At 52.7% G+C, this 25,652-nt stretch overlaps 1 protein-coding gene across 1 annotated transcript in view; it reads right to left on the reverse strand.

Annotated features, from left to right (window-relative positions):
• Positions 12,976–25,652, reverse strand: part of HS6ST2 (heparan sulfate 6-O-sulfotransferase 2) — a 102,961-nt gene continuing 90,284 nt past the window's right edge. Inside the window, exon 2 of the mRNA XM_021406186.1 lies at positions 12,976–15,525. Coding sequence (XP_021261861.1) covers positions 14,826–15,525 — 700 coding nt within the window. The 3' untranslated portion in view covers positions 12,976–14,825. The remainder of the gene's footprint in view (positions 15,526–25,652) is intronic.

A 25,652-nucleotide genomic window follows, 5' to 3' on the forward strand; every position in this document is an offset into this window, starting at 1 on the left:
AGCGCTGCACCCCCCGCCGGCGGCGGAGGGAGAGACCCGGCCCGGAGCCGCCGTCACGCCCCCCAGCTCCGTCCCCGAAGCACCGCCGAGGGGCAGCGTCCCCGCCGTCCTCCACCACCGCCCCCGAAGTCATTACCGCCTCCCCGCAGCGAGGGGCTGCGTCCCCAGAACACCGCCACTCTGTCCCCTGCGGCGTCCCCAGAGCCGCCGGCTGTGTCACCGCGCTGAGGGGCTGCATCCCCGCTGTCCTCAGTTCACCGTCACATCTCCCACCCCTCTGTCCCCAGAACCGCCGTCACATCACCCACCCGGCTCCCCCTGCCCCAGCGCTGCTGTCGCTGCCCCCGGCCAGGCCCTTACCTGGGGGCTGTCACAGCTCACCCGCACAGCGGCGAAAATTTTTGTTCCTATTTTGCACCAGCAACCCGCGTGTGCAGGACAGTGGCAGGGGGACGAGGCGTGACACGAGGCAGACAAAGGAATTTGGGGCGCTGGGTGCACACTGCGTCCTGCCAGCCGGGAGCTCATTCCCTGGCATCCTCAGGATGCAGGCTGACCTGCTCCAAAAGCGGCCCTGATAAGCATCACTTATGCATAACCCCGCTGATTTATGACTTCTGCATCAAAATCCTGCCAATGCTTACATTTTTGTCACGTTTTGTTAGGGTGAGCTGAAAACAACCATATTGGTTCACTGAGGAAAACCAGATCGGTTTTGTTCGCGGCACCAGTCCCGCACCCAGGAGCAGACCACTGCCGTAGCTACCACCACACCGACACAGAGCTGAAATCAATTAGTTAATGTTTGCAAAGTCAGTTGAAGATGAAAAAGCATTACATGCTGCTAATAAAACTGTAATGATCCCACTGTTAAACATTAAACACGCAATGTCGTGTGAAAAAAGTCACACTTATGGAAAACTCCTCCTGCTGCAAGGACGAAGGAGTAGCTCTTTAAAAACAGAAGGACGAGCCCAGGTTGGCAGCACGGGGCTGTGTCTTGAGGGTTCAGCTTCTGCCTGTGCCTGCAGCTGTGGGCGAACCACTGGTGCCAGCTGCTCCAGCAGCATGGGAGACCAAGATGGCACGCTGACCCAGAGCTGGCCCCAAATCACCAGCTGCTCTGGGAAAATGCCCATCCTCTGCATTTCCGTGCCTCAGTTTCCCCACCTGGTCAATGCCAACTGCCCTTGCATGCTTGGGCAGAGCCAGGACGCAGGGACAACCCAGGGGCAGTTGATGCCGTCACGTCCCGGCCCTACACAGCGGCAAAAAAATCACTGCCTGATTTTTCTCAGCAAGAGTATATTGCAGAGAGCTGAGCTGGCAGCACGGCCATTGAAAGCAAGGAGGGCTGTGCCGCTCACGGGACACACCACCCAGTAGTGTGAGGGATAAAACTGGGCACGCAGGACTTTCTAGGAGATTTTTCTTGGCAGCGAGTCTCATCGTAGATGTAAAACCAGTAGTTGTGTTGCTGGTAGGGCTCCAGGACCAGCGCATGTCTGATGTTGTGACCTACAGGCAAGAAGGAGGCGAGGAACAGGGAAAACCGAGCTTGCCAGTACCTTTGGGCCTGGACAGGGCCACGTTCATGGTGATGAGGCACCGGTGTTTCTGGCTGGGCAGATGTGATGGGTGGGGATTTGCACAGCGGGAGCTCCAGGCAGTTTGGGATTTCAGAAATGAGAACTCTCCAAAAAGAGCGGTGCTTTGGAGGGTATCCGTCATTTCCTGCACCAAACTGCCCTTTGCTAGGAGCATCCCTGAGCCGCACCACCCTGCTGCATCTTCCTCCCAAAATGTGACGCTGCCCTGCTCTGATGGCGATCGACTGTTGACTGCAGAAAAGCTGAATCATGAATCAGAGGTTATAAACAAGGTTATTTATAACGAAGGAAATGACTCTGGCATGCAGAAGTCAGAGAGAGGGATCGTCGTCTGCAGCTCCCGGGTCCCACTCCTCCACCAGCGCTCCCCACGTCCCGACGCAGATGGCAATCTCCCCAGCCCTTAATTCACCTGCTCGTAGCAGGGACACAGCGGGAGGCTCCAGTGGTGCTTTCTTTGCACAACAGAGCTGCTGGTGTGCAGCGCAGCAGTGCTGGGAGCAGTGCAATGCCAGGGGCAGGCTTTTGCTATCACCCAGCACCTTGCAGAGCTATTTTCAGCAATGCAAAATGATCACGCAGTCACACGGCATTGTACTGATATTCATAGATGTTCTGAATGGAGAGAGAGACTATTTAGCCTGATTACCCCCTCCCATATTGCACAGGCTGTTTCAGTTCCCACGTGGAAGCCAGTAACTTGCACTTCATTTCACTCAAATGTGAAAACTCAAAACTCAGTTTTGTAGTCCAGAATCTGATGGTACGTCCTTCAAAGTGCTGCAGGCTGTGTGCTGTAGGTACCCAGCCCAGTGGGAGGGCAGTCTGGTGCACACACAGCTCAATGGGAAACTTCCTGGTGATGCCACTTCTTATCATTCTCTCTCAAGAATTTACATATGTCTTTATAAACAGGTATACGTTATATATAGATATACATAGATTCATAAATTTATGAAACCTTCGGGAGATTTGAAACTTTACTGCCTTACTTTATTACAACCTTGCTGCTGCTTCTGGAAGGGTTTATCTTCCTTTTTTTCCCCCCCACCTAAATAACAATTGGCTCAAAGAAAATAACAAAAAAAAAAACCAACAACAAAAAACCCAAGGCATCGGTGGATTGGATCCTGAGTGAGTTCTGCTCCCATCGTCCCGGCCCACCTCCCCCTGCCTGCTGGGCAAGCAGACACTAGAGCCCTGCTCACACCGGGGATTACACATGGCTGCACCTTGGCACAGCTCGGTGACACCATGCCCTGCAGCACAGCCACGAGGGGTGGAACAGGACCAGCCTTGCAAGCCAGTTCCCTCTGCAGGTGCCTGCAAAGACACGTGGCCGCGTGCCAGCAGATAGAATAACCATCACCCCGCACTGCTCACAGGGCAGGGATGCTGCAAGGCCGCGTTAACGAGCGCTTGGGACGCCTCTGTGATCTGCAGATGAAAGGTGATTTACAGCTGCTTATTATTGTTCTTCTTCATGCAAGGTCTATTATTTTCCGGTGCTCCTCGTTTTGACTCATGCCACAGCCCGTATTTGGCGCGGGGCAGGCTGAGGGGCAGGCTCCTGGCTGTGGCTGGCTGTGATCTGCTCTGAGCACTCATTTTTGGCAGCTGGCGGTGCCCACTCCTAGCTAACTCGCTCTGAGATTTGCACAAAGTGGCACCACAGCACGTTGCTTAGCTCCTGGCTCTACGGCGCCTGTATTGGAGGCGGGGTGTGCAGTGGGGATGTGCACTGTGAACAGGCAAAGAACATGAAGTTGCACCTTAAATCCTGCTGCAGAGAGAAAGGATGGGAACATACTGGGCCTCTGTGCTTCTGGGAAGGACAGGAGAGTGGAGAGAGCTGCCCAGCCTACATCCCATCTGTGTTCCCAAACCTCCTGTGCAGGAATTACAGAGAGGGAGAAGTTTGTGGCTCTGGCCCGAGTCTGGAGGGTAGGGATGTTAGTGGGTTTTTATGCAGGAGCAGGTAGGTCTGCTGTCCTTCCTATTGCATTCTTTATGCATCGCAGCATGCTCATCCCATCAGGCTGTGGAGAGCAAAGGACCTTTTGCTCCTTGCTACTAAACAAACCAGCATAAGACATCACACTGTGTCAGGCAGTTATGATGATGGAGGCAGAAACACCCCCAGTACCCCACGCTGCACAATTTCCCCCTTCTCCCCCAAGGTCCATCTATACAGCAGCCATTTTTAAACCCCCTTTCAAGTGATGCCCCATGAACCAGCGAAGGAGGACTGGAAGGAGCCCCCAGTCCCCCCGCAGCCACCTCTCCAGCATCCCATCCCCAGCAGCACCCTCCCAGACAGCTGTTTTCCTGCACAGCTAGCAGGTCCAGGGCTGTCATTGCCCTTTCCATTGACACAACAGCCATGCTCTAATTTCAGCGTTGGCTCGCTCCCAGCAAACCCATTTGGGTCCCATTTTGGGAGCGCCGTGAGCCCGTGCCCACAGCACAGCTGCCAGCAGCAATGCCTGCGCATGAGGGCACCTGCAGCATTGCTCCCGCCTGTCCCTAATGTCCCCCCAGGGCTGGCCATGGCAACAGCCCTGCTGCCTCCTGCAGAAGCACTGCTGGCACGCATGTGGCTCCCCGCAGAAACAAATCCACGTGCTGAGTAGAACGAAGGCTGCAGAGCTGCGTCCCAGTGATGATGTGTACATATGAACACCATTACAAGGAGCATCTGGGAGGAAGCCCATTGCAGCTCCCATCACGGCTGTGACAAACCACAAGAAAACCATGGAAAGAAAGCACGTGGAGGAGATCCACCCTCACATCCCCACAAAGCCCTGCCTGCTCTCCTGCCCTGCACCCTGCTCTCTAACTTGGTGCTGTGTTGCATTTCCTTGCTGCAGACCTTCTGCAGAATGTTGTGCCCGGGGGAAAGGGGCTCCAGGTGCACCTTCACTTTGCACAGCTCTCATGCTGGTGGTGATGGCACTCAGCTTTGCTGTGCAAGGCTCCTACACAAATGCCTGTGACTACACTACTGCAAAAACTCTGCAAAACCCAACCCCACTCAGGCAGCTGTTGCTTTGAATGGTCACCACTGGATACCAATCCTACATGTGACAGATATCAGAGTGTCACGCCTTCAACCAAAACCCCTTCTGGCAGCTGGGCACGGACCTCAGCTCTCCTTTCCAACAATGGCTGTAGCAAAGAGATACCGAGAGGTGGAACAAACACACCATCTCGCGTCGTGGTGACATTGACAGATGTGATGGTGCAGGGCTGTACATGACATTCTGATTTTTTATTAATAAATCTGCGCTGCACAACTGAGTTAGGAAAAGAAGAAATGGCCGAGTGCGTGGGGAGGACAGCTTTGTTCTTTGGACTTGCAAGAGAAGTCAAGTCACGGTGAAGGCAAAAAAAAATACCAAACCAGAGGAGAACAAGGGCGGTGGGTAGCCAGGCACAAGCAGCAGACAAGACCCCAAAACGCTGGGTATTGAGGCTCTGCCATGAGCAAACCTTCTCTCCTCTCCTACACAGCCACTCCTCAGGGGAGGGCATGGGCTGTGCAAGCAGCCGGGCAGCAGTGTCACTGCATGAGGAACACGCTGTCCCCAGGCACGTCGCCGTGCTGTCTGGGGAGGGAAGCAGAGCCCCAGGGTGGGCAGCAGCAGGGCAGAGGCCCCCAGCCGTGCACTGCCTGTGCCTGTTGACATCCGAGCCGACGGACAAGCGAAAGTTGTTGCTCTTTGGCTAATTGCTCCAGACATTTGGGTTTTGCTTTCACATGCCCTCTTTATTTTCTATTTTTGTCCTTTAATTAACTGTGAACCCCATCGTGGCTGTCAAACAGGGATCTGCAGAACGGAGGCTTGTGGGAAGGCGGTGATTTATGGCTCTCTGGAAACAAAATGGCATTTCTGAAGAACCCCACCCAGGCCTGGCAAATGCCACGGCAGCGGGATGACTCACTGCCTGCTGGCACTGCTGCTCCCTGCGGCCGGAGCCTGCAGCCAATCTGGGCACACTCGCGGTGGTGACCCAACCCTGGCTCCACAGTGACACTAATTTCCACCTCAGAGTTCCTACTGTGCCCTCCTGCTGCCAGGGGGGGGGGTTGGGATGGGAACAATGGCGTCACAGGGCTGGATTGAGCTGTGAGCAGAGCTGAATGAAGCAGTCTGTTGGCACAGCCCAGCGAGGGCTGAGAACCTCCTTGCATTCACCAGCACTCAAGTCACCAGGATGTGGAGGGCAGCCCTGGGGAGCAGCCCCTGCGCTCTGCTACACCAGGAGAGCGCACAGGTGGGATGCGTGACCTTGAGGAGGCTCTTGCAAAATCCTCTGTGTGCTGCAGGAGGATTGGCTGAAGAAGCGATTGCCCCCTAAGCACCTGCCACAGAGGGGGAAAAATCAGTTCAGCCATTTGCAGGTGTGTTTAAAAAAAAAAAAAAAAAAGAAAAGACAAAGGCGTTACCACTTGGTTAAGATGGCCACTGCCTACTCAGCTGTCTGCTCCCTCGCATTAATGCAACTGAAAAAAGTCCCTTTGGATGGCTGCGCTCCCATCGGTCACACAGAGCAGGTCTCTGCCCGGCTCGTGGTGCATCTGCAGAGGCCCAGAGGCTGCCATATACCTGTGTGCCCCATCCCAAAGCTGCTCTGCCCCCAGGGCCGTGTGCTGCAGCCCCTTCCACGCCCCACAGAGCGGTGCCGATGCAGTGCCTCAAGTCCCGAGGGTGAACCAGCCGGGCTGCTCTTCCCCTGCTGTTTTTCCATAGCTCCTCATCCAATAGCTGCTGTAATAAAAAAGGCAAATCAGAAAACAATGCGCTCTGTTGGCGTGCTGTAAACCAGGAGAACAGCTGCTGCTCCTCGGCTGAGCAGGAAACGTCGGTGTGAGAGCCATAAAAGCAGAGCTCCTACTTTCAGCTGCTGCATCGTGCTGCAGCGCGGCTCCTGCCTCAACGCCTTTTTTCATAACTAAACCCACCGTGGCAGTGGGGAACAACACACAGGAAACAGCTCTGGCTCTCAGCACTGAGCTGCGGCTTTGGAGAGCCCGAAATGCATCCAAGAAGGAGAAAAAATGGTTTTCCAATGGTACCCAGAGTGCAGGGAATCTCCAATGAGCACCATCCCTGGAGCGTCCCTCTGGATTGCAGCATTGCTTCTGAGCGGGATCGGGCTGGCCCACTGGTGGGCTCAGAATGTGGCTGATGCTGAAGAGGATCTTCCGTTTCCAAAGAGATCCCCATTTCTTCCTCCAGCATCACTGGCCCACACACAAGCACACATCAGGCTCCCTCAGGAGCTGATGGCTGCCCTAAACCCACCCCTCAGTGCGGCTGGGCAGCGCAGCCCGTGTGCTCCCCGCTGTACTGACACACAGAGATGCTTTGTTGAAGCATTACTCAGCTAATATTCTTTTCCTGATTCACAAAAGGTGCGCTAATCCCTGCGGGAGAACAGAAGGGGTGGGAAGGGTTGCGAAATGCCACACGTTCCTGCAACGCAATGCTCCATCCCTGAAATGCAGCCGTGTGCTCACCCAGCTGGGCATGCGCTGCACTGCCTGCTGTGCCATGGCGCAGCTGGAGACCCTTTGCACTATTTCCCTCCCAGATTATTGCTGGAGGCCCTTACCTCCGGGGAGAAGTCCTTTGGGGAATTGCATCATCAGACCCAGAGCCCCTCTGAAACCTCATAGAATCAGAGAGTCATTAGGGTTGGAAAAGACCTCTAAGAACCCCAAGTCCAACCCCAGCCCACCCCACCATGCCCACGTCCCTCAGTGCCACATCCCCACGGCTCTGGAACACCTCCAGGGATGGTGACCCCAGCACTCCCTGTGCAGCCTGTGCCAGTGCATCACTACTCTTACAGAGATGAAATTTTACCAAATATCCAACCTGAACCTGGTACAACTTAGAGCCATTACCTGGCACAGCTGGGAGGCGGGAGGAAATAAATAAATGGGAGACGTCTACTCTTTGCTGAGAATAATCGTGTTAGACAGGAGAAAACTTCCGTCCTGTTCTCTGTTTTATCACTGGAACAGCCCTTGACAGGACCACTGCTCGGCTTTTCTTCTCGTGTCGTTCACAGGGAAATGTTTCTGCCTTAACAGAAGTGCTGCTTCCTTGCAGACAAAAAGGCAGCCCTTCCCCGCGCCGCAGAACAGACAGCTCATCAAACTGCAACAAAGCTGCCCTTGTGCCGGAGCGCAGCTCAGCGAACAGCCCGCGAGTGCTGCCATTCAGGCCGCACATACGCAGCACTGTCGTGACTATTGATAACCAGGACGGGCTGCGTTCCTACACCTCTGTGCGGGTAACACAGCTGCAAGCTGATACTGCAGGGAGAGGGCCCCGGTGCGTGGTGCAGCGGTGCATTGAGTTACCATCACTTCCTAATGAGGAGAGAGGCACGTGTCTTCCTTCCGAGAGGTGCGTGCGTTTCTGCCGTCACCCTCTGGCCGTGACACACAGCTGAGGAAACCCAGGAGCGGGGTGAGGGGGGACAAAAATCGGTCCCAATGCTTCAACGTCAGACCTAAAGGTCTTAAGTGCATCCCGGGCACATCCAGCAGGGGCAATCCCTCCTGCTAGGCTGTATCAAAGCGTTCCCCACGCGCGTACAACGTGCTGGTGCGGAGCCGGGTGCTGGGACTCGCTCAAACGCAACATTTTGGAAACAAGAGGCTTTTTCCCATCCGACGCTCTGACAAACATCCGTGTAGCCCCTTCCAGCAGAAGCCTTTCCCCAGCGCCCCAGGCCGCCCTGCTGGGGCACGCTCCTGGTGCGCCAAGGGGAGCGGAGGACAGGGCGCAGGGCAGCGGGCGCAGGGCACGCTGCTGCCGCGTTGGCTTTGCCGGGGCTCCCTCTAGTGTGTGCAGCCCGGAACGTGGCGAGACGCTCCCGTCCAACGGATAGATTGGATGAAACGTGAAACAGATGTAAATACGATGGGCACTTTGCTTGGATTTCCAGGGAAAACGCTTGCTCCGGGAGAAAATCCGTCATTTTCGCACTGGAAAATGGAACGAGTGACGGCTGCGTGCTCACTGTCCCGCAGCTGGGAACCGAAAATTCGGAGGTCAGAAAGACTCCTCCGTAACAACAGCTCTGGCCTAATTTTCACCTATCACTTTTTCATTTATTCCTATCTTCCTCGGGGACTCATCTACGTATTATTATAATAAGGTTATTTTCTGAGTCTAATCTAAGAAAATAAATTAAAAAGGCTGAACTTTCCATTAGATCTCAGAGAGATGGCATTTCTCGGTCAAGGAGAGCAGAGACACACAGGAATATACGGGCAGCAAATCGCAGTTATTAATGATGCATATGCATACACACAGCCTCGTCGGGCTCAGGGAAGGGGCCTGAAACTGATGTGTTAAGTAAATAGCTCCTTTGCTGGTCTAAGGAGTCACGCTGCAAAGGAGCTCACATTTCCCAGTAGCCGTGGAGCAAAATAATACAAAAGCTATTAAAATCCAGAGGAAGATGGATTGCATTATGTTGCCTAAATTAAAGCCTAAATTAGTACGGATGTAAACATTAAGGTCCCTGCTTTCCTCCAGTTCTGAATACCAAGCAGAACTTGGCCAGCACATACAATAAATCTCTTCAACAAATGCTGGGGTTTTTTTTCCCTGTAATTTTTTAAAAATCTTTGCATTTATTCTAAAGCCAAAGGCGTGACTATACTGGAAAGAGCTTTCGGGTAAATGAGGAGCAAGTAGCAGCTCCCGCTCTGCACCACTGCTGGCAGCTGAAGGATGGAGACGGAGTGGGCTCAGAGGGTGGAGAGGCCCAGCCCTGCTGCCCAGAGCTGTGGGTGCCCCGTGCCTGGAGCTGCCCAAGGCCGTGGATGGGCCCTGGGCAGCTTGAGCTGTGCGGGCAGCCAGGCCATGGCAGGGATGGCTCTCAGTGGGGGCTGAGGTCCCCTCCAACCCAACCATTTATAGCTCCATTAAGGTTCAGGTGCAATCCCTTCCCTTTTGTGCAAACCAGCAACGTAAAATTAATGATTTCTTTCATCTCCTTCCTTGGCAGCTTGCTGGGGCCGCTTGTTCTACTGACAGCAATGATTCAGGAAGCTGGAAAACATTGTTCTTCATTTACAGTATTAACAGCTGAGTGTACAGACACAGAGATTGCGGTTATCCTCGAGGAAAGGCTGTTCTGCAGCCTGCAAAGGTTGCAGGATGAGTCACCTTTACATCTTAATTTCTAACGTTGCCTCGGCAGCTTTGGGACAGAACAGCAGCGGTGTCAAACAGGCTCCTGTAGGGGTTCAGATCAGGGCACGGCTCCAGGCTCACTGGGGTGATTTGGGAGTTCAGTGCTTCTGAGTTTCCTCCCCCCACCCATAACGCGATTCTCTGCTTATAGCAAATCAATGTGGCAAAACCAGACAATGCCACCCCTCCGCCCTGCGATGGGCAAGGGAGAGAGATGCGCTTTGACCGACGCAGAGGGCCACAAATTGCGCCGCCTTAAAGAGACATCAAAATCATTTTCAAATCAATGTGATGCTTGACGCAGAGCTGGCGCGACTCCTTCCAGATGGGCAGCGACATCCCCCAAAGGCCCAGGAGCAGTCACAGCTCAGCAGCAGCGCTCTGTGCAGGCAGGAGCCACGCAGCAGCCATAAAGAAAGAAGAAAGGGAAAATAAAAAGTGCACTGCAATGATGTGACTGGGCAGCCTAGGGAAGCGTGCACCGCAGCACTGAGTTCATCTCCATCGGTGCTCTCACCAGTGTGAGGTTTGAGCTCGCTCACCTGTGTCTTTTCTCCAGCAAATACCAACGGGGCCTCAGATTGTTTCCCTGAACCCAATGGCTTTCAGCCATACCCCCCTCTGCCCGCCCTCACATCTCTCCAAAAAGTCACCTGAGTTGAGGAAGACCCAGCCGAGCAGGGAAAGGACTCAGCAAGGACTCGAACCGTTTGCCTGAAAGGAGCCAAAGGAATTAAATAGGGGCCAAGAGCCCCTCCTGCTCCTCTGCTCCAGGGAGGATGGGGAGATGGGTGCTCTGGCTGCACACCACGGTCCCACCAGGATCTGTCTGTGCTCACCCTCCCTCCTCCTGCACAGCTGTGCCATGCACCGGTTGGATTCCATCCTGGGGAGGACAACAACCTCCCCCTGAGTTGGAAATAGGGCTACAGAGCTGCCCATTGCACATCTGTGTGTGCAGGTCTGGGAGAGATTTATGCTTCTTCACTGCCATTGCCATTCCTTATGCCTAAAAGGGGCAGTGTTTCAGGCTGGGGAAAGACATATTTTTCCACTAAGTCAGAATAAATGTGCCCATAAAAACCTCTGAGGATGACACCAAATGGGCAATGCCAGCAGCAGACACGCTGCCCAGAGCAGCAGCAGCACGGGGCACGGTCCCGGCGTGACTGCACCAACAGCACTGGGAACGGGGAAAAGGAGCTTCTGACATCGGCCTTCAACCCAAAGCACATCTCAGGGAAAGGCAGAAAGGCAACAGTGACGTGGATCTGTGCCTGCCCCATTATGGGATATTACCCAGTGGTGTGCATAGCTGGGAGGGCGCACGGCGCGGTGCTCAGCACTGCGGGGCTGGTGCCTCCTCCTGCAGCAGAGCAGCCCCTGCTGCCACGATCTGTGCCGGCACAGCACTGCGACAGCAAAGCCGCATTGATTTTGTGTTTGTGCAAGAGGATGGCTACGCAGGAGGTCGGGGCTCTGCAGGGCTCCAGGCTCATCCCAGTGCTGCTGCAGAGCCCCAGGCTGAGCCCCAGAGCCCTGTGCCCAACACACCCCGCAGCCACACCTCCCCGGGGTGCAGGATCTGTCCTCCACCCTGTCCCGGCTCAGAGAGGATCGGCTTCAGAGGACGCAAGGAGCTGAGGGTGCGCGGCCATTCCGGCTGCTTTATCCGTTAGTAATTAGGCAGGCATTGTCTGGCTTCGAGATTAATCCCACTTTTAATTATTTTGAAACTGTGTGAGATTTCCCAGGCATTAAAGATTATGTACACGCTTGCTGATTCCACAGCAATTATTCTAATGTAATGATGTCTATTAATACGCTTCCCAGCTTGCCATGCCCGGAGGGGAAATTCCCAGTTTCTCCCTACAGAGCACACGCACGGTGTAGGACCATCCACCCACCTGCAGAGCCCCGGAATGCTGGACTCCATGGTCCCACCTCAGATATTTTATGCTGCTTTCCGTGCAAGTAACAGCACAGGGCTGCGGCTATGGCATGGCACCACGTTACGGGATGGAGAGCAAAAGGAAATGAGAAGCTGTTCCAAAATCTCACCTTTTCTTTGGCCTAAACATCCCTCGAACTCATCCTTACTGCAGCTCTCGTGAATCCAAACTTGATTAATGGATATTGTGCCGCTGGTCCCCAAACCTGGCTCAGCATCAGAGTCCACTGCTCGCAGGCACCCTCGCAAGGAAGACCTTACTTGCAGTCCTATGAGGGAAACAGGAGTTCAGCTGAGCGTACCGAAATCCGCTTTCATATTCTGAAAGTGAACGCTCGGCCCTCACCATACGCACGCTCGGCAGAGAAGGGGCACTGACTGCAAGGACAAGGGTTACGTCCATCACCTGCTTGGAAGCGTTTCTGTTTGGGTCTGCCCACGGCTGAGCCCGGCTCCCGCACGGTTCTGCCTGAAGTCGGAGGGACGCGTCGGTTTCCTTCTCGTTTCCTTGGTGATTTCCTGATCTGCCGCACTGCATCCATCGGGTCCTGTTCGTGTCCGATCAATTTTGGCAATTTGAACATTACAGAGGTTACGTGAAATAGGAAACCAGTTCACTTTTACTCAAAAAAGATGTACATGGAATCAAGTACATATTACGCTGTGCTAAAACATACAATGCTGTCGTACGACGAGGTTGCAAAGTTCATTGACATACATCAGCGGAGCAGTTCTCTTCCAACAACGCCTGTGTTGAATCACAGAATCATTCAGGTTGGAGAAGACCTCTCAGATCCCCAAGCCCAACCCCAGCCCACTCTACTATGCCCATCACCACGTCTCTCAGTGCCACATCCCCATGGCTCTGGAACAGCCCCAGGGACGGTGACCCCAGCACTCCCTGGGCAGCCTGTGCCGGTGCCTCACCGCTCTTTCTGCACCAGCTCATTGGCAGAAGTCTTAAATCAGCTCAGAAAAGCAGTTGAAATTGCGCTAACCACTGAAGCAGAGAGAGCTCGGAGCAGCTTTGCCCTCGGAGGCTGCAGCTCAGACACGCTTCAGAAAAGCCATGATTATAAATTCACGTATTTGCCTGTCAACAGCTATTGCATTTGTGTCAAAATCAGCGCTCACTGCGAACCGCACCATTCCCAGCACATCTTCAGATAAAGAAATAATCACAGGGAAATCCGAAGACTGCAGTTAAGTTTTATTTATCGGTTCTATCGTTAAATTACACAATCAAAGTCAGTGGATTGTAAATCTACACGGTAAGACAGCATCTACAGTGGGAATCAGCAGAATTTGATATGGTTATGACAAAACGGTATCCTTATATTGGTACATCCTCTATATACAATTAACAGTATACACAAAGGAAATGCAACTAGTCGCTGTAAACCATGCACACCACAGCAGGAAAACAAAATGCACCTTCTGCAACGGGCCCTCAGCTCGCTCCCGGCTCGGCCCTGTTTACAGCAGTGCCTCCCATCGTAAAGAGCGGCTTATCTCCCCCCGGCAAGAACCGAAATCCAACCGAGACTTCCTATTGGCAACTGCGGTTCTCATGAAAATAAAATTAAAAAAAAAACAAAACACAAGAAACTGCTGTACGTGACGCGATGCTCTTTTCCCCGCTGCTTCAAGAAAGTGCCAGAGAGCCGAGAAGCACCGCGCACACCGGGCCCGAGACGGCGCGGAGCCGAGAGCGCTGCAGCCCACGTGCAGAGCCCCTGACCGCGCCGACTCGAGGACCAAAGTCTGACAGAGGTGGGTTTCTTTTTTGTTTCGTTGGCTTGGTTTTTTTTGCATAGAGATTACAGGAGCCCCTCACCTCCGTCCCGCCCCGCCATCCCGTGCAGCTATGGCTATGGAATACTTCTTCCCATCGTTCTGCTCGTCACGGATCTGTCGGCACTAAGAAGGGCTCGAGAGCGTAGAAAAAAAAAAGCCCTATTTATTTTTTACACTGTGTAGCAAAGATTTACTGGAAGTAAACCCTAATTCAAGTTTAAATCTACTTCTTCAGTCGAGCGATTCTCTTTATAATATTGCTGGGATTAGAGAGCTTTATGACTTCTTATAGACGCCATACAAAGAGCCGCAACGCGATCTCATCTAGTTTCTATCGCCGATTATTAAAGAATGATAAGCTCAGCATTATGTACTCTAATGGGTAAGAAGGACTTACAGTCAGATACTGTCACAAGACTGTAATTTGGAAAAGGCTTTATGAAACACGAGGATGTAACTCCTCCAGAATGGCTAAAATCACAGTGCCCTGGCAGGCTCCGGAAGCTGTGCCTTTAACGTTGGCATTGAGCTCAGAAACGTGTGTCTTGTGTTTTCAGTATGAGACAGACCGAGCTGAAAACTCCCAACTGCGGTAGGTAGAAAAAGTTTAAAAGTTTTCATATTTATATAACGAGAGAAATTATTTCTATTCCTTTTAAAAGCCAATGTTGTACAGAAAACCAGTCGGTTTTTTTTTTTCCAGACCTTTACTGCTCCCTTCATGGTCCATTCATTAACTCGGTAAATACCTCACTCAGTCGGTGCCCTTCGAAAGCCCGCTACTAAATAAAATTAAGATAAAATCAAAAGGAAAAGGATTTGCTCGTATACTGTATTGTGAGAGTACGCGAAATGCTCGTTGTTAGGAAATGAGATTGCTTCCCAGATCGATTTCAGCAGAGCATCATCAACATTTGCCAGCATCCCGTTTTGTATTCATAACTAATTTAAGGATTTGGTTTTTGTTTTTGTTTTTTTTTCAACAAACGTCCAAGCAACCATTTCCGATGAGCTTACTTGGCTCCCGTATCCCATAAATAATCCAACAAACCTAAAAAGGACAATTTAATTACACACTAGGATTAAGTGTTCCACGTACAGTACGACATTTACTGCAAAGGCAACTGCAAAGGCAACGTTTTAACCTCTTTTTGCTTCCAGAAGCGTCCTTCGTCTGGACGGCCGCCGGCTCCGATGTGGGCGCTGGGTTCGCTTTGCTTTCGGCGTCCTGAGAGCGTTCCCCTACCGCCACCGCTCCACGTTCCCCAGGTAGTCAGTGCTGGAGCTGTTCTCGCCCTGCTCCCGCAGGTGAGCCTGCTTCGCCCGCAGGATCTTGCGCTGCTCCTGGCGTTTCCGCCGCGCCTCCTGGTGCTCCTTCTGCCTCATGTACTGGTAGCGCTGCAAGAACAGGTCTTTTGCATAATCGTACAATTCCACGTCTAAAAAATTGAGGGCCTCGATGCGCTGCTGAGTCTGCTCGTCTATCTCCACGCTGGAGGCCCTTGTGCTATTGTACTGCGTGAACGGCGAGATGAAGTTCATGTTAAAAGTCTTCTCAAAGAGATACTGAGTCTTCCTCTGAAATTCGGTAAGGCCGAAGAAGGCCATGCGCTTCAGGTTCTCCTTGGCACTGTCCAGCAGAACCTTGTTTCTCTGCTCCTCCGGCATGACCGACAGGTTGTAGCAGCCCACCAGGCTGAGGTCGGACAGCATGCGGACCTGGCGGTTGTTGGCGAGGTTGTAGGGGCAATCCATGAACTCCTGCAGGGAGCAGCCCGACCAGTCGTCCCCCGTGTAGCAGCTGGGCAGCTCCTCGGTGGTCGGTGAGCGCCCGTCGCAGACGTGCAGGGACGCCTTCCACGTGGCTCCTCGCTGCACGTGCCGCCATTCGCTCAGGTACCGCGAGACGGGGTCACGCAGGATGGTGATGTAGTAGAAATTCCTGCAGAGGGGAGAGAGGCAGAGCGGTGAGTTCTGTGCTTCCCGAGCACAAGGCACATGAGCATCCAAAATCACTTGGCACAGGCTGCCCATGGGAGGTGATGGAGTCACTGTCCCAGGAGGCGGACAAGAACCGTGGAGATGTGGCACCGAGGGACGTGGTTATGGGCATGGTGGGGGTGGGCTGGGGTTGGACTTGGGGATCTTAGAGGTCTTTTCCAACCTTGCCACTAAAGAGGCTGAAGGAAACCCCAGATTTCCCCCTGTGTTGGGTTGCCCACGTGCAACAAGCCCGTGTTAGGCACTTCAAACAATGACCTCTTGAAAGGACAAGGGGAAATGGTTTCAAACTAAAAGAGGGGAGATTTAGACTGGATATAAGGAAGAAGATTTTTACAATAGGGGCGATGAGGCAGTGGCAGAGGTTGCCCGGAGAGGTGGTGGTTCCCCATCCCTGCAGGCACTCAAGGTCAGGCTGGACGGGCTCCGAGCACCTGATGGAGCTGTGGGTGTCCCTGCTCAGCACAGGGAGTTGGACCAGACGGCCTTTATGGGTCCCTTCCAACTCAAACAATTCTATGAGTCCCAGCCCAAGCAGGGCACTGGTGGTTCCAGTTGTTCCATGGCCACACCACTCACATCTCCAGGGGAGCAAGCACAGGCTGCTCCCCGGTTTCGTGGGAGCTTCACATGACAACAAGGTGTGGTTTCATGACCAATTAACATTGTCTGCAAAATGCCGCTCATGTGATGTTTGTGCTGAGCAGCTCACAAGCCCTACAGCAGTGCTACGCCTGCAAGGAGGGCATTTCCCACAGGACATTTCCTTTCTCAATCCAGATAAATGACGGGTCTCCAGAAGCCCCAACCTCCTCACACTGACATGCAGAAAATCCCAGGCAAATCCCATTGCATCCACCTGCTTTCATCTGATACAAAGACAAGAGAGGAGATATAAGCGAGCAACAGGAAATTAAACAACGCATTACAGCATTTTCTAACAGAGAAAATGCCCAAGGGAAGCGGTGGCTTCTGTTTGGTGCACGGTGGCACACGGGGAACTTGTATGCACCGCTGTGACACGGCAGCCAGGGGATACGGGACACACCACCACACTGCCAGGATAAGAGCAATTTGCTAAAGTGAACTGAATGAAAGTAGCTCAACAAGCAACTGCCCTGCCTGGGAAGGCCGCTCCTCCAGGACAGGGACGCCAAACACTGTGATGGCCGTGTCCTCGGTGCTGCGGAACCATGAAATGGGATGTTCGTTTGCTCTCCGAGTGACATCACCAGCAGCCGCCCCGTAGCCCAGCCCCCGATCCCCGCTGTTTCCTTCAGCAGAAAAGCCACTAGATGTCAATGTTTTACAGAAAATTGTCCCTGGATGGACTCGAAAGTTGAATCACATCCAAAAGCACGAGGCAAAAGGAAACGCAGAGAGTCGCCATTCCCCTTCTCATCTAGGGCACTCGAGCTTATAAATAATTAAACAAGTAGGAAGCACAGTAAACTCACAAAACCAAATAAAGCCCAGGAGCCCAGGAAGGCATCAGCGGCCGGACACGGCGGCACCTGCTGTCTGCAGAGTGAGGACCCGGCCATCAGCACAGCCAGGCGCCCGCGGGCTCACCTGGCTCCCAGAGCTTTGTCTGAAGATGCAAACACACCAGGTGAGCCAAAGCCTTGGCCCACGGCCCAGAGGAAAGGTACTTTTGGCCCAAAAGTGTCACTGCAAAGTGCGGGGACACAGGGGCAAGGCAAAACCAAACCCCTTCTTCAACACCTGCCAGGACTCCTCGCCCTTGGACGCCGTTTGCTGGGACCCTGCATTAAATTAATGACTTGATTCTTAAGCAAGGATAAATCGGTGCCATAGCTGGGGCATGCCCTTTGTGTAACACACAGCAACAAACAGCAAATGACTGGAGAGGCCACAGCAAAGCCCTGCTCACGGCTCCATACGAAGCCCGTGGCTCAGGACGGGGCCATGGGGTGCTGCCAGCAGAGCAAGGCCGCCACAAACCCATGCTCTGAGGTCAGCATGGCAATCGATGGGGGGTTCATGCAAGAAGGGAAACAAATCCCAAGCCAAGATCGATGCACTGAGCATCTTATCACAGCTGCAGTTCCTCAGCTTCTCTCCTTTTGTGCTCTTTGGTCACAGGCAATGACAAAGTGCCCTGCTTGGCTGCTGTTGTAAAAACAAAAGAACGAATAAAACGTGTATGCTGGTGGAAGAAACCATACTGTAAAGAAGCACCGTCACTCTGGGGGGCTGACAGCCTCAGCCAGGCAAGTCTCTCCATCAGGAGCTGTCACAGAAGTCGAAGGAGAGCAGCTGAAGGCGGCTGTGCAGAGCTGCTCACTTGGCTCTGCAGAGAGGTGGCAGTGCCTGGGCTCCCTGCAGCACCGTGGCGTGCTTATGGGGTGCCCCCCCTTATTGGGGCTCGTGCCTTGCCTGGCCTGAGCACGGCACCCTGCACTGGGTCAATCTCAGCTGTTTTAAGCATTTGTCCTCTTCTTTAGTTTTGCTGTTCAAATTCTACTGGAAAAGGCACCATCCCTTTTGGGAACTCCGGCTTTTGGGTTAGCCCCAAGCCACATTCATCCCAGTTTGAAATCACAGCAGCTCCCAAAAAGCAGCCATGCTGCTGCGAGTTTATCTGAACCGAGCTTCAGAAAGTCCCTAAAGCTTCAATGTGCCACCAAGCCAGAGCGGTGCCAGGCCTGGATTCGGCCATCACAGCACAGAGCATCCTCCTGCTGCAGCTGGGAGGCAGATTCAAAGCTTGGCAATTATTTTTAGCTCCGTACGTAATGGCTTGTTCCCTCTGCTGCCTTAACAAGGGGGTGTGGAGCTCCTGCCCATTCCTTGAAGCTTGCGCTTCAGAGCCTGAGACAACATGTCTGCAGGTAGAGCTCAGCCTTCGCTGCTACCATCCCCCTGACTTACAGAGTTGCACTCATCACAAGCACAGCTTCCTAACGGAGTTTAGCTGGGTGCCCACGCAGCAGAGAACAAAAGCAGCTCGCAGGCAACCCAGACAGCAGGCTGACCCTGCGGCCATCAGGAATCCGAGGCGTGTGACAGCCCTTTGCTCCTGCTACCTCCCTGCACACAGCTGCTTCCCAGACCCACGGCTCCCCGTGCTGCCCGCGTTCAGCTGTCTGCTCCCTTGGGAAGATGACTCTGCGCTCACACCGTGCATCTGTGCCACCCCCTCCCCCACCTCGGCTCAGCACAGGGGTGGGATGGCAATTTTCTTTTTTCCCCTGATGGAATGGTTTTTTTAAAAGCTTCTTAAAACCACATGAAAAAATAAAAAATAAAATAAAAAACAACCAACTGAAGCCAAACAGAGGAGGGGTGACAGCCCGGGGGACGACGGCACCGATAAAGCCAGAGATCCTGGGGAACTCGCAGCTCCCTCACTGCTGTTCCGCTGCGCCACAAGAGCCCTGGCAAACCCACCAGGGGCTGAGCAGGTGCCCAGCAGCTCTACCTGTTATACTTGATCCCCAGAAAGGATGACTTAACTCCAAGGGAAAGGCTGGATCCCAGCAGACACCACCTCCACAAGGACTACACCGAGCTTCGGCTCCACTGGTGCCAAGCAGAGGGGTATCGATCCCCACCGGAGGACTGAGGCTGTTTAATTGCTGGCAGAGGCAGAGTAAGAGCGGAGGTCAGTGCTGGCAGCTGCCTTGCCTTCAGCCTGGAAACCTGAGCCTGGCCCGATGGAGCTCCGAGCTGGGGGGCTTGCAACACAAGCTGAAAGCCAAGCACTCACTCAACATTACATCCATTAGCAGACGGGTCATGGGGGGAGGGACTGAGCAACCTTTTCCCATTTCCCCTAAGAAATGAGGCTGAAGCAAAAGGGGCTACAGAGAGGGAAAACCTGCAGCCTTTGCAGAGGGAGCACAGAACCTGGGGACACCCCAGTGTCCTGCTGTGGTGGAAGACAACGCCGCTTTGGCACACAGCTGAGGAAGCAGAGCTGTGACTTCCAGGGGACACGCCGGGACAGTCCCATTCTCCCAACAAATCGAAGGCTACCCTAGAAATTTGCTCAAGCACATCAGTTTGCATCTAGGTCAGGCTCAGCCAGGTGGCTAGGGCGGTCGGACACACAGATGGGCTTGTGCAGTGAGCGGGAGGCAATTCTGCACGGGTGTCTCCAGCACGTTGGCTGGAGGTGGGGGAGGAGGGGAAACTTGAGAACATTCCTTTTCGGGGGGTTTTTTTCCCCAGAGGGGTCTGTCCGTGGACTTTGTGGTCTAACAGCACAGTGTGCAACGCGGTCACACTGCAGGGGAGGATGGACACTTGGGAAGACATTTAGATGAGGCACTGAGGAACGTGGTTAGTGGGCATAGCAGGGATGGGTTGATGGCTGGACTCGGTGACCTCCGCAGTCTTTCCCGACCTTAATGACTCTATGGAAGCTCCTTATGAATAGGGCAGGGGACAGATGAGATTTGTATCGTGTCCGGAGGGAAAGCAAAGAAAACGAAATAAAACCCTGCGGCAGTGATTCTGCATCTGGTACTAACAACTAAGGACTGAGCTACTCAAAAAAGAGAAGCAATTGCGCGGTTGGTGACGCGGCCCCAGAATCAATGCACAGTCAGAAGAAGTGACCAACAACACATGGATGACCAGCATCCTCCCCACCCCTCCCATACACTGCTCATGCTTCTGAGATGGGGACGGCCTTGCCCACAGGTTTTTTCCTCTGCCCAGGACCATGCGGAGAGGTCCGTGCTTTGCACAGCTTCACAGCAGCTCCAAAGCCGCCTGACTCCCATGTCAGTGGGTTTTAATTTTCGGCAGACGGGGCACGACGCCGGCACAGGTCTCCCTCACCCATCCATCATCCCCAGCACGTCTCCAGGAGAAGTCAAACTCAATTACACCAGGCCTGGTGCCCGGCGCTCCCGGCTCCTGCTAGGTGAGGTTAATTCCCATAAAGAGCTGCCCACAGCGATTTTGATTTGCTAATACCGCAAATTGTTCCTCAAAGAGAAATGCTGCTCATTTGCGAGAGGCAGGCATCTGTTCGGAGGTCGCCCAGAGAGAAGCAAAACGTTGATCTACCACTGCGACTCGCCCTAATTGTAGCAGACTTCATCACTTATGGACACAATGGTTAAGGTCGGGGGAGAGCTACAACCAAGCGCCCCATCACCGGTAAATCCCCAAAGGGAGCAGCTCTTCAGGCTGGGAGGTGCCCAGGCAGGACGCCCTGCAGCGGAGAGGCCAAAATATTTGGTAAGCTCGCTCTCACCACGCTGGGAACAGAGCAATGACTCCAGGTTGGTCCCAGATGCTTCACATCAGTGAGCTGGATGACGGCAGCATCAGCCAAAAAGCATCCCACAGTGCTTCCCTGTGCTCCCAGGGAAGGGAGAGGAGGAGGAACAAACCCCACTTTGCCATGCCGCAGCAAACCTATACGCACAGGGACTTCTATCCCTTTGCTCCGGTGTCACTATGGTGCTGGAGAATCATAGCATGCATTAGCTCAGAACAAGGGCCTATGAGGAAAAGAGATAAGTATTTCAGAGCTGTGAATTAAAGCCTTTAGCAAATGTAAATTTACATTTCCTCTAAGTAATCATTATGTTTTCACTTCTATCAGCACCCAATGACTCACAGAGATGTTTTGTCTAGAAACACTAATGGTGGGGGTAGGAAGCCAGCAGCCTACCCACGGTAAATGCCGCAGGAGGAAAGTGCCAGAGGAACCCATAAAAAGGAGCTGGAATGTGCAAGAGTGGCAATTAGACCAGCTCACCCATCGCCTGTGAAATCAGCAAATGGGAAAGGCTGGCAGCATTTATCAAATGGGGAAGATCTGCAGCATTTTAGGGGCAGAGGAAAGCAGCGTTTTAAGATTTTTTTCAGCTCAAGATTCACGCTCGTGTGTGTGCGGGCATGGAACCTGGGCGCTAATGCGCTGAAAATCAGGTTTTAAATAAGTGAAAAATATGCAGCCTCACACAGGCACATGCCCCCAGGCACCCTCACGCACCAACCCATGGCCCGCAGCACTGCCTGCGCAGGGGAGAGCTGCCCTGCAGATCTGCCAGAGTGCTATTAATTTCCTAATTGCCTGTATTATTAAGATCTCTGCAGGACACCCTTGCACACAACCGATTCAGCGAGAACAGCAGCCCTTGTTTATGTTTTTAAATATATATATTAGTGGCCATTTTTGGACTCGGCCAACAGAAGGGTGACTCAGCGGTGTGCCCGGCCCCGAATCTGCTGCCTCCACCCCACAGGAAAGGGGCCAACGTGCCCATGGAAACACCCATCTCCCCCCACAGCCAGCGCTCCCCGCTCTCTCTTTGGGTTTTGCTGCTGCGAAGCATGGCAGCCCTCCCTAAAGGAGCTGGTGAACAACCACAGAACGCTGCTAGAAATCAGATATTTACTAGAGTACTCACCCTATCTAAATGCTGTTGCAGGAATTGGTTTCTGCTTGTAACTGATCTTCCTGCGGCGCGGCAGACAGAGGTTTGCAAAGCCCACACTCCATAAGCGGTGGTTTACAGAGATGGAATAGTGGCAGTTTTTCATTTTCCAGAGTCCACTCACCCTTCCAAAAATCTTAATGCCTCATTGATTCATAATGCAGTACATAAAGATTTCATTTTTTCCTGCACACGGTGATATATTATGGAGGCAATCTATTTTGCTACTGAAAAGTTTGCTTAGCAGAAAAATTTGGAGTTTTGACATTCAGGAAATTACAGTCATCTGTAAAGCACGATTGATGTGCCAAGGCCAACATTTTCATTGCACCTACAGAGCCAGGATAACGATGCTAAAATATTTATCGCAATCTAAAAAAAAAAAAAAAAAAATTAAAAAATCCAGATGTTTATAAAAAGCGCGCGCTCTGGAGTAATGAAAAAGGCTTTATCCTCAAGTGTGCTACGCCGCGTTGCGACTTCCTAAGGGTAGTAACACACCTCCCAGCTGCTCCGGGTACAAAGCCAGGTGCCAAGTGAGCGGCGTGGGGCTGACGGTTGCACTGGGTGATCTCAGTGCCTTTTCCAACCTCAGTGGCTCCGTGAGTCCCTGCTTCCACTGGACCACCCCCCCAGCGCTGGAGAAATCCCGGAGCTTTCGAGATCACCCACGTTAACTTCCAGAACGTCACACATCCCGCTGGGGGAATTACCTCCGGAGAGGTATTTATCATCTGCCTAAACCAACTCTCTTCCATAATCCATAAAGGAACGAGGTTTGGCTCCCGTGAGGAAACGCATGGCTGCTGCTAGTTCCATTTGCAGATACCTTCCAGCTAACGCAGCTCACCACAGGGCACACCAGAGTGCTTCTAACAGCCGAAGCAAGGACGTGCGCTGCGCACAATGCAACTTACGCTTTGCTTCTTGTAATTATCAGACACACGGAACCCAAGGAAAATCTCTCACAGTCTTTCTAAAACATTGAAGGCATCTATGAAAATGCATTTGAAGTGTAATTAACGAGCTGGCACGGACATATTCTCATTCGTACTGCAGAAAGGGACTGAGGACAGACAACGTGTTTGCAGCTGCCGCTTGCTCCAGTTTTCATTTCGGCTTTCATGGATTTCATTTAGCGCAGTGAGACCGTATAATGAAGAAATCTGTATCAATGGAAAGCACCAAGCGTGCTCCTGCCCCACCAGGGCACTTCAGCAATATCGTGGAGTGGAAGGGGATTCTCGTTTAATTGAATTGGAAATGAGACACACATTAGCTAAGAAAACTTAATCAGCGCAATAATATTAAAATGGGCCACTCAGACAAACTATACTGATTAAGTCACTTGCAAACATTTCCGTAATCATCAGCGAGACTTGTGGCGTTAATGATTTAAACTCGCTTTTCTACTCCAGGGAACAAAACTGTAATTTCGTAGGAGACAATTAGAATGCTTTCCGCCTTCCCTCGCACATTACAATGCAGTCTCCTGGCAAAAGCACTGAACCCAACCCTGCAAGGACACGTGCAGAGGCACAGGAAGCCTGCATGGATGCCGGCACGTCATCAGATCCTTGATGTAAGCCAGGAGACAGCCCAGGAGGCACCTCCCTTGCTCGCTTGCTGCTGAAGCCCTCCCAGCAGCTCCTCTGCTGACTTCATCTTTAATCTGGACTGGCTGCTGATAGTGCACACGGGTGCACTGTGAAGCTGCGAGCTCTACGTACCTCCCAGCACACAGGGATTTTAAAAATCTCGCTCGCCCACAGTTCACGTAACTGGATTTAAAATGTTCACGGGATAGCAGAATGCGTTTCTCTTAAAGCTCTGCCAATGCATTTGTTGTGCCAGAGCTCAGCTGGGAGGGGTTTTATTGCAGCTCGGCGATCGAGACTTTGCAGGTATTACAAGAAGAGCAGAACACCCCGTTTCCCACATCCACTCGTTGCACCACATGCACGTGGCTGAAGAGTACACTACTCAGCCTGAGCAGTGCCCTCGGGAAGGCACGCTCCTGCCTCTCCCACAGCCCTGACCCAATGCTGGGATGTGTCCATCGTGCTGTGCTCACAGGGGACTGATGTATTGGGACCAGTGGCTGAGCTGGCAGCCCCGCATCTCAGCTTTCCTGGCTGCCACCAAGAGCACATTCAGCAGCGCTATCAGCTAAGACACACTGCACGCCTGTGGATCTCAGAGGCCTCCTATATTGTTAATTAATCTCTAGCATTAAGGTGTTCAAAATCCTATTTCAGGACGGCCAAAACCAAATCCCATTTTTGCATCTTTTCAGTGCTGTGAAGCTTCAGCCAAATGTTGGCTGCTCTGAGACGCAGCCACCAGGCCAGGCAAGGCCAGGAGCCCCGCTCCCTTCTGCGCCAGCTGAAGGGTGATGGGCAGCATCACCATGCAAAAAGCATGCAGATGCACTGCCCACAGACACCACTGTCCACAAGCAGCACTGCCTGCTTTGCCTTTGGCTCAGGCTCTCCCACAGTGAGACCAACACAACGGTGGATCAAAGCCTGACCTTTCTCTCAGCATCCTCTTGCTACGGTTCGAGCCTGCTGCACGCACCACCCCCAGTTTCCCATGCACGGAGCTGACCAAAAGCAGCGCTCTGAGCCAGGTGAAGGAAGAGCCTTGCTTAAGTTAGCTGGGATACCCTTACAAACAAACTGATTGCAACTGAAGCCCAAGGCAACCCACCAGCCAGCACAAAACCAGGAGAGGCACCGCCAGCCCCAGCGTGATGCAGAACAAACCACTTGGCCAAGGAGCACCTGCGTATGAAAAAGGCTGGAAGTCTCCACTTGGGTGTCTCTCTGCAGGCTGCATGCATTGCTGCTGGTGCTGAAGGGAAGCAGGCAGATAAAGAACAAAAAGAACAAAGCTAAGGAACTCCAGTTCTCCTCTCTGAGGTGACATCAAGTGAGCGCAAGCACTGAATGAGTGCACTGAAACCACAACAAACCACAAACATTCAGGGTAATTTGATGAGATTGATGAGCTTTCAAAAGGGGCTGCCATTGGTCCCAACTCATTTCTCCTCACTTCTCAAAATAAGGAAAAAAAAAAAAGGCAAAATCCTCTCCTTAAGCAGCAGGAAATGGTTCAGAACAACACTGCTCTACCTGTTAGCATCTTCAGAATGATTTTCAGAAGACACAGTTCTACTCCTGCACGGATCACGCTGGCTAAAAATGTGCGTGACATTTTAATTATCAAGTACAAATGTTACTGCGAGCAAGCAATGAAACAGATGGTGTCCTGAATTTTACAGTACAGCCACATTTTCCAGCTCAAGTTTCCAGTTCACCAATCAGTGAGCTCCAAGTCCTGCCTTTGCTGCGTTTCCCCCGAACATCTGAACCGTTGTAACCAAAGACACCGGGAGCACAGCTCTGGGAGCAGAAACACAACGTGAGTCATCCTCCTCCACGCACATACACCACGTGTTTGCAGCAAGGAGCCAAAATTGAGCACAAATCTACACACCCCAAAAACATGGGATGCGTGAAGTGAGAGAGCATCGTTGCCCTGGAAAAAGAGTAAAGGGGTGTTCCCTTGGCTCCTGCCAATCGAGAGTCCCATGGAACCAGGGGATCAGAGGGGAACAAAGCCAGAAGCTTTTCCATTC

Source organism: Numida meleagris, chromosome 8 (assembly GCF_002078875.1).
Source record: "Numida meleagris isolate 19003 breed g44 Domestic line chromosome 8, NumMel1.0, whole genome shotgun sequence".
In the NCBI taxonomy this organism is placed as follows: Eukaryota; Metazoa; Chordata; class Aves; order Galliformes; family Numididae; genus Numida; species Numida meleagris.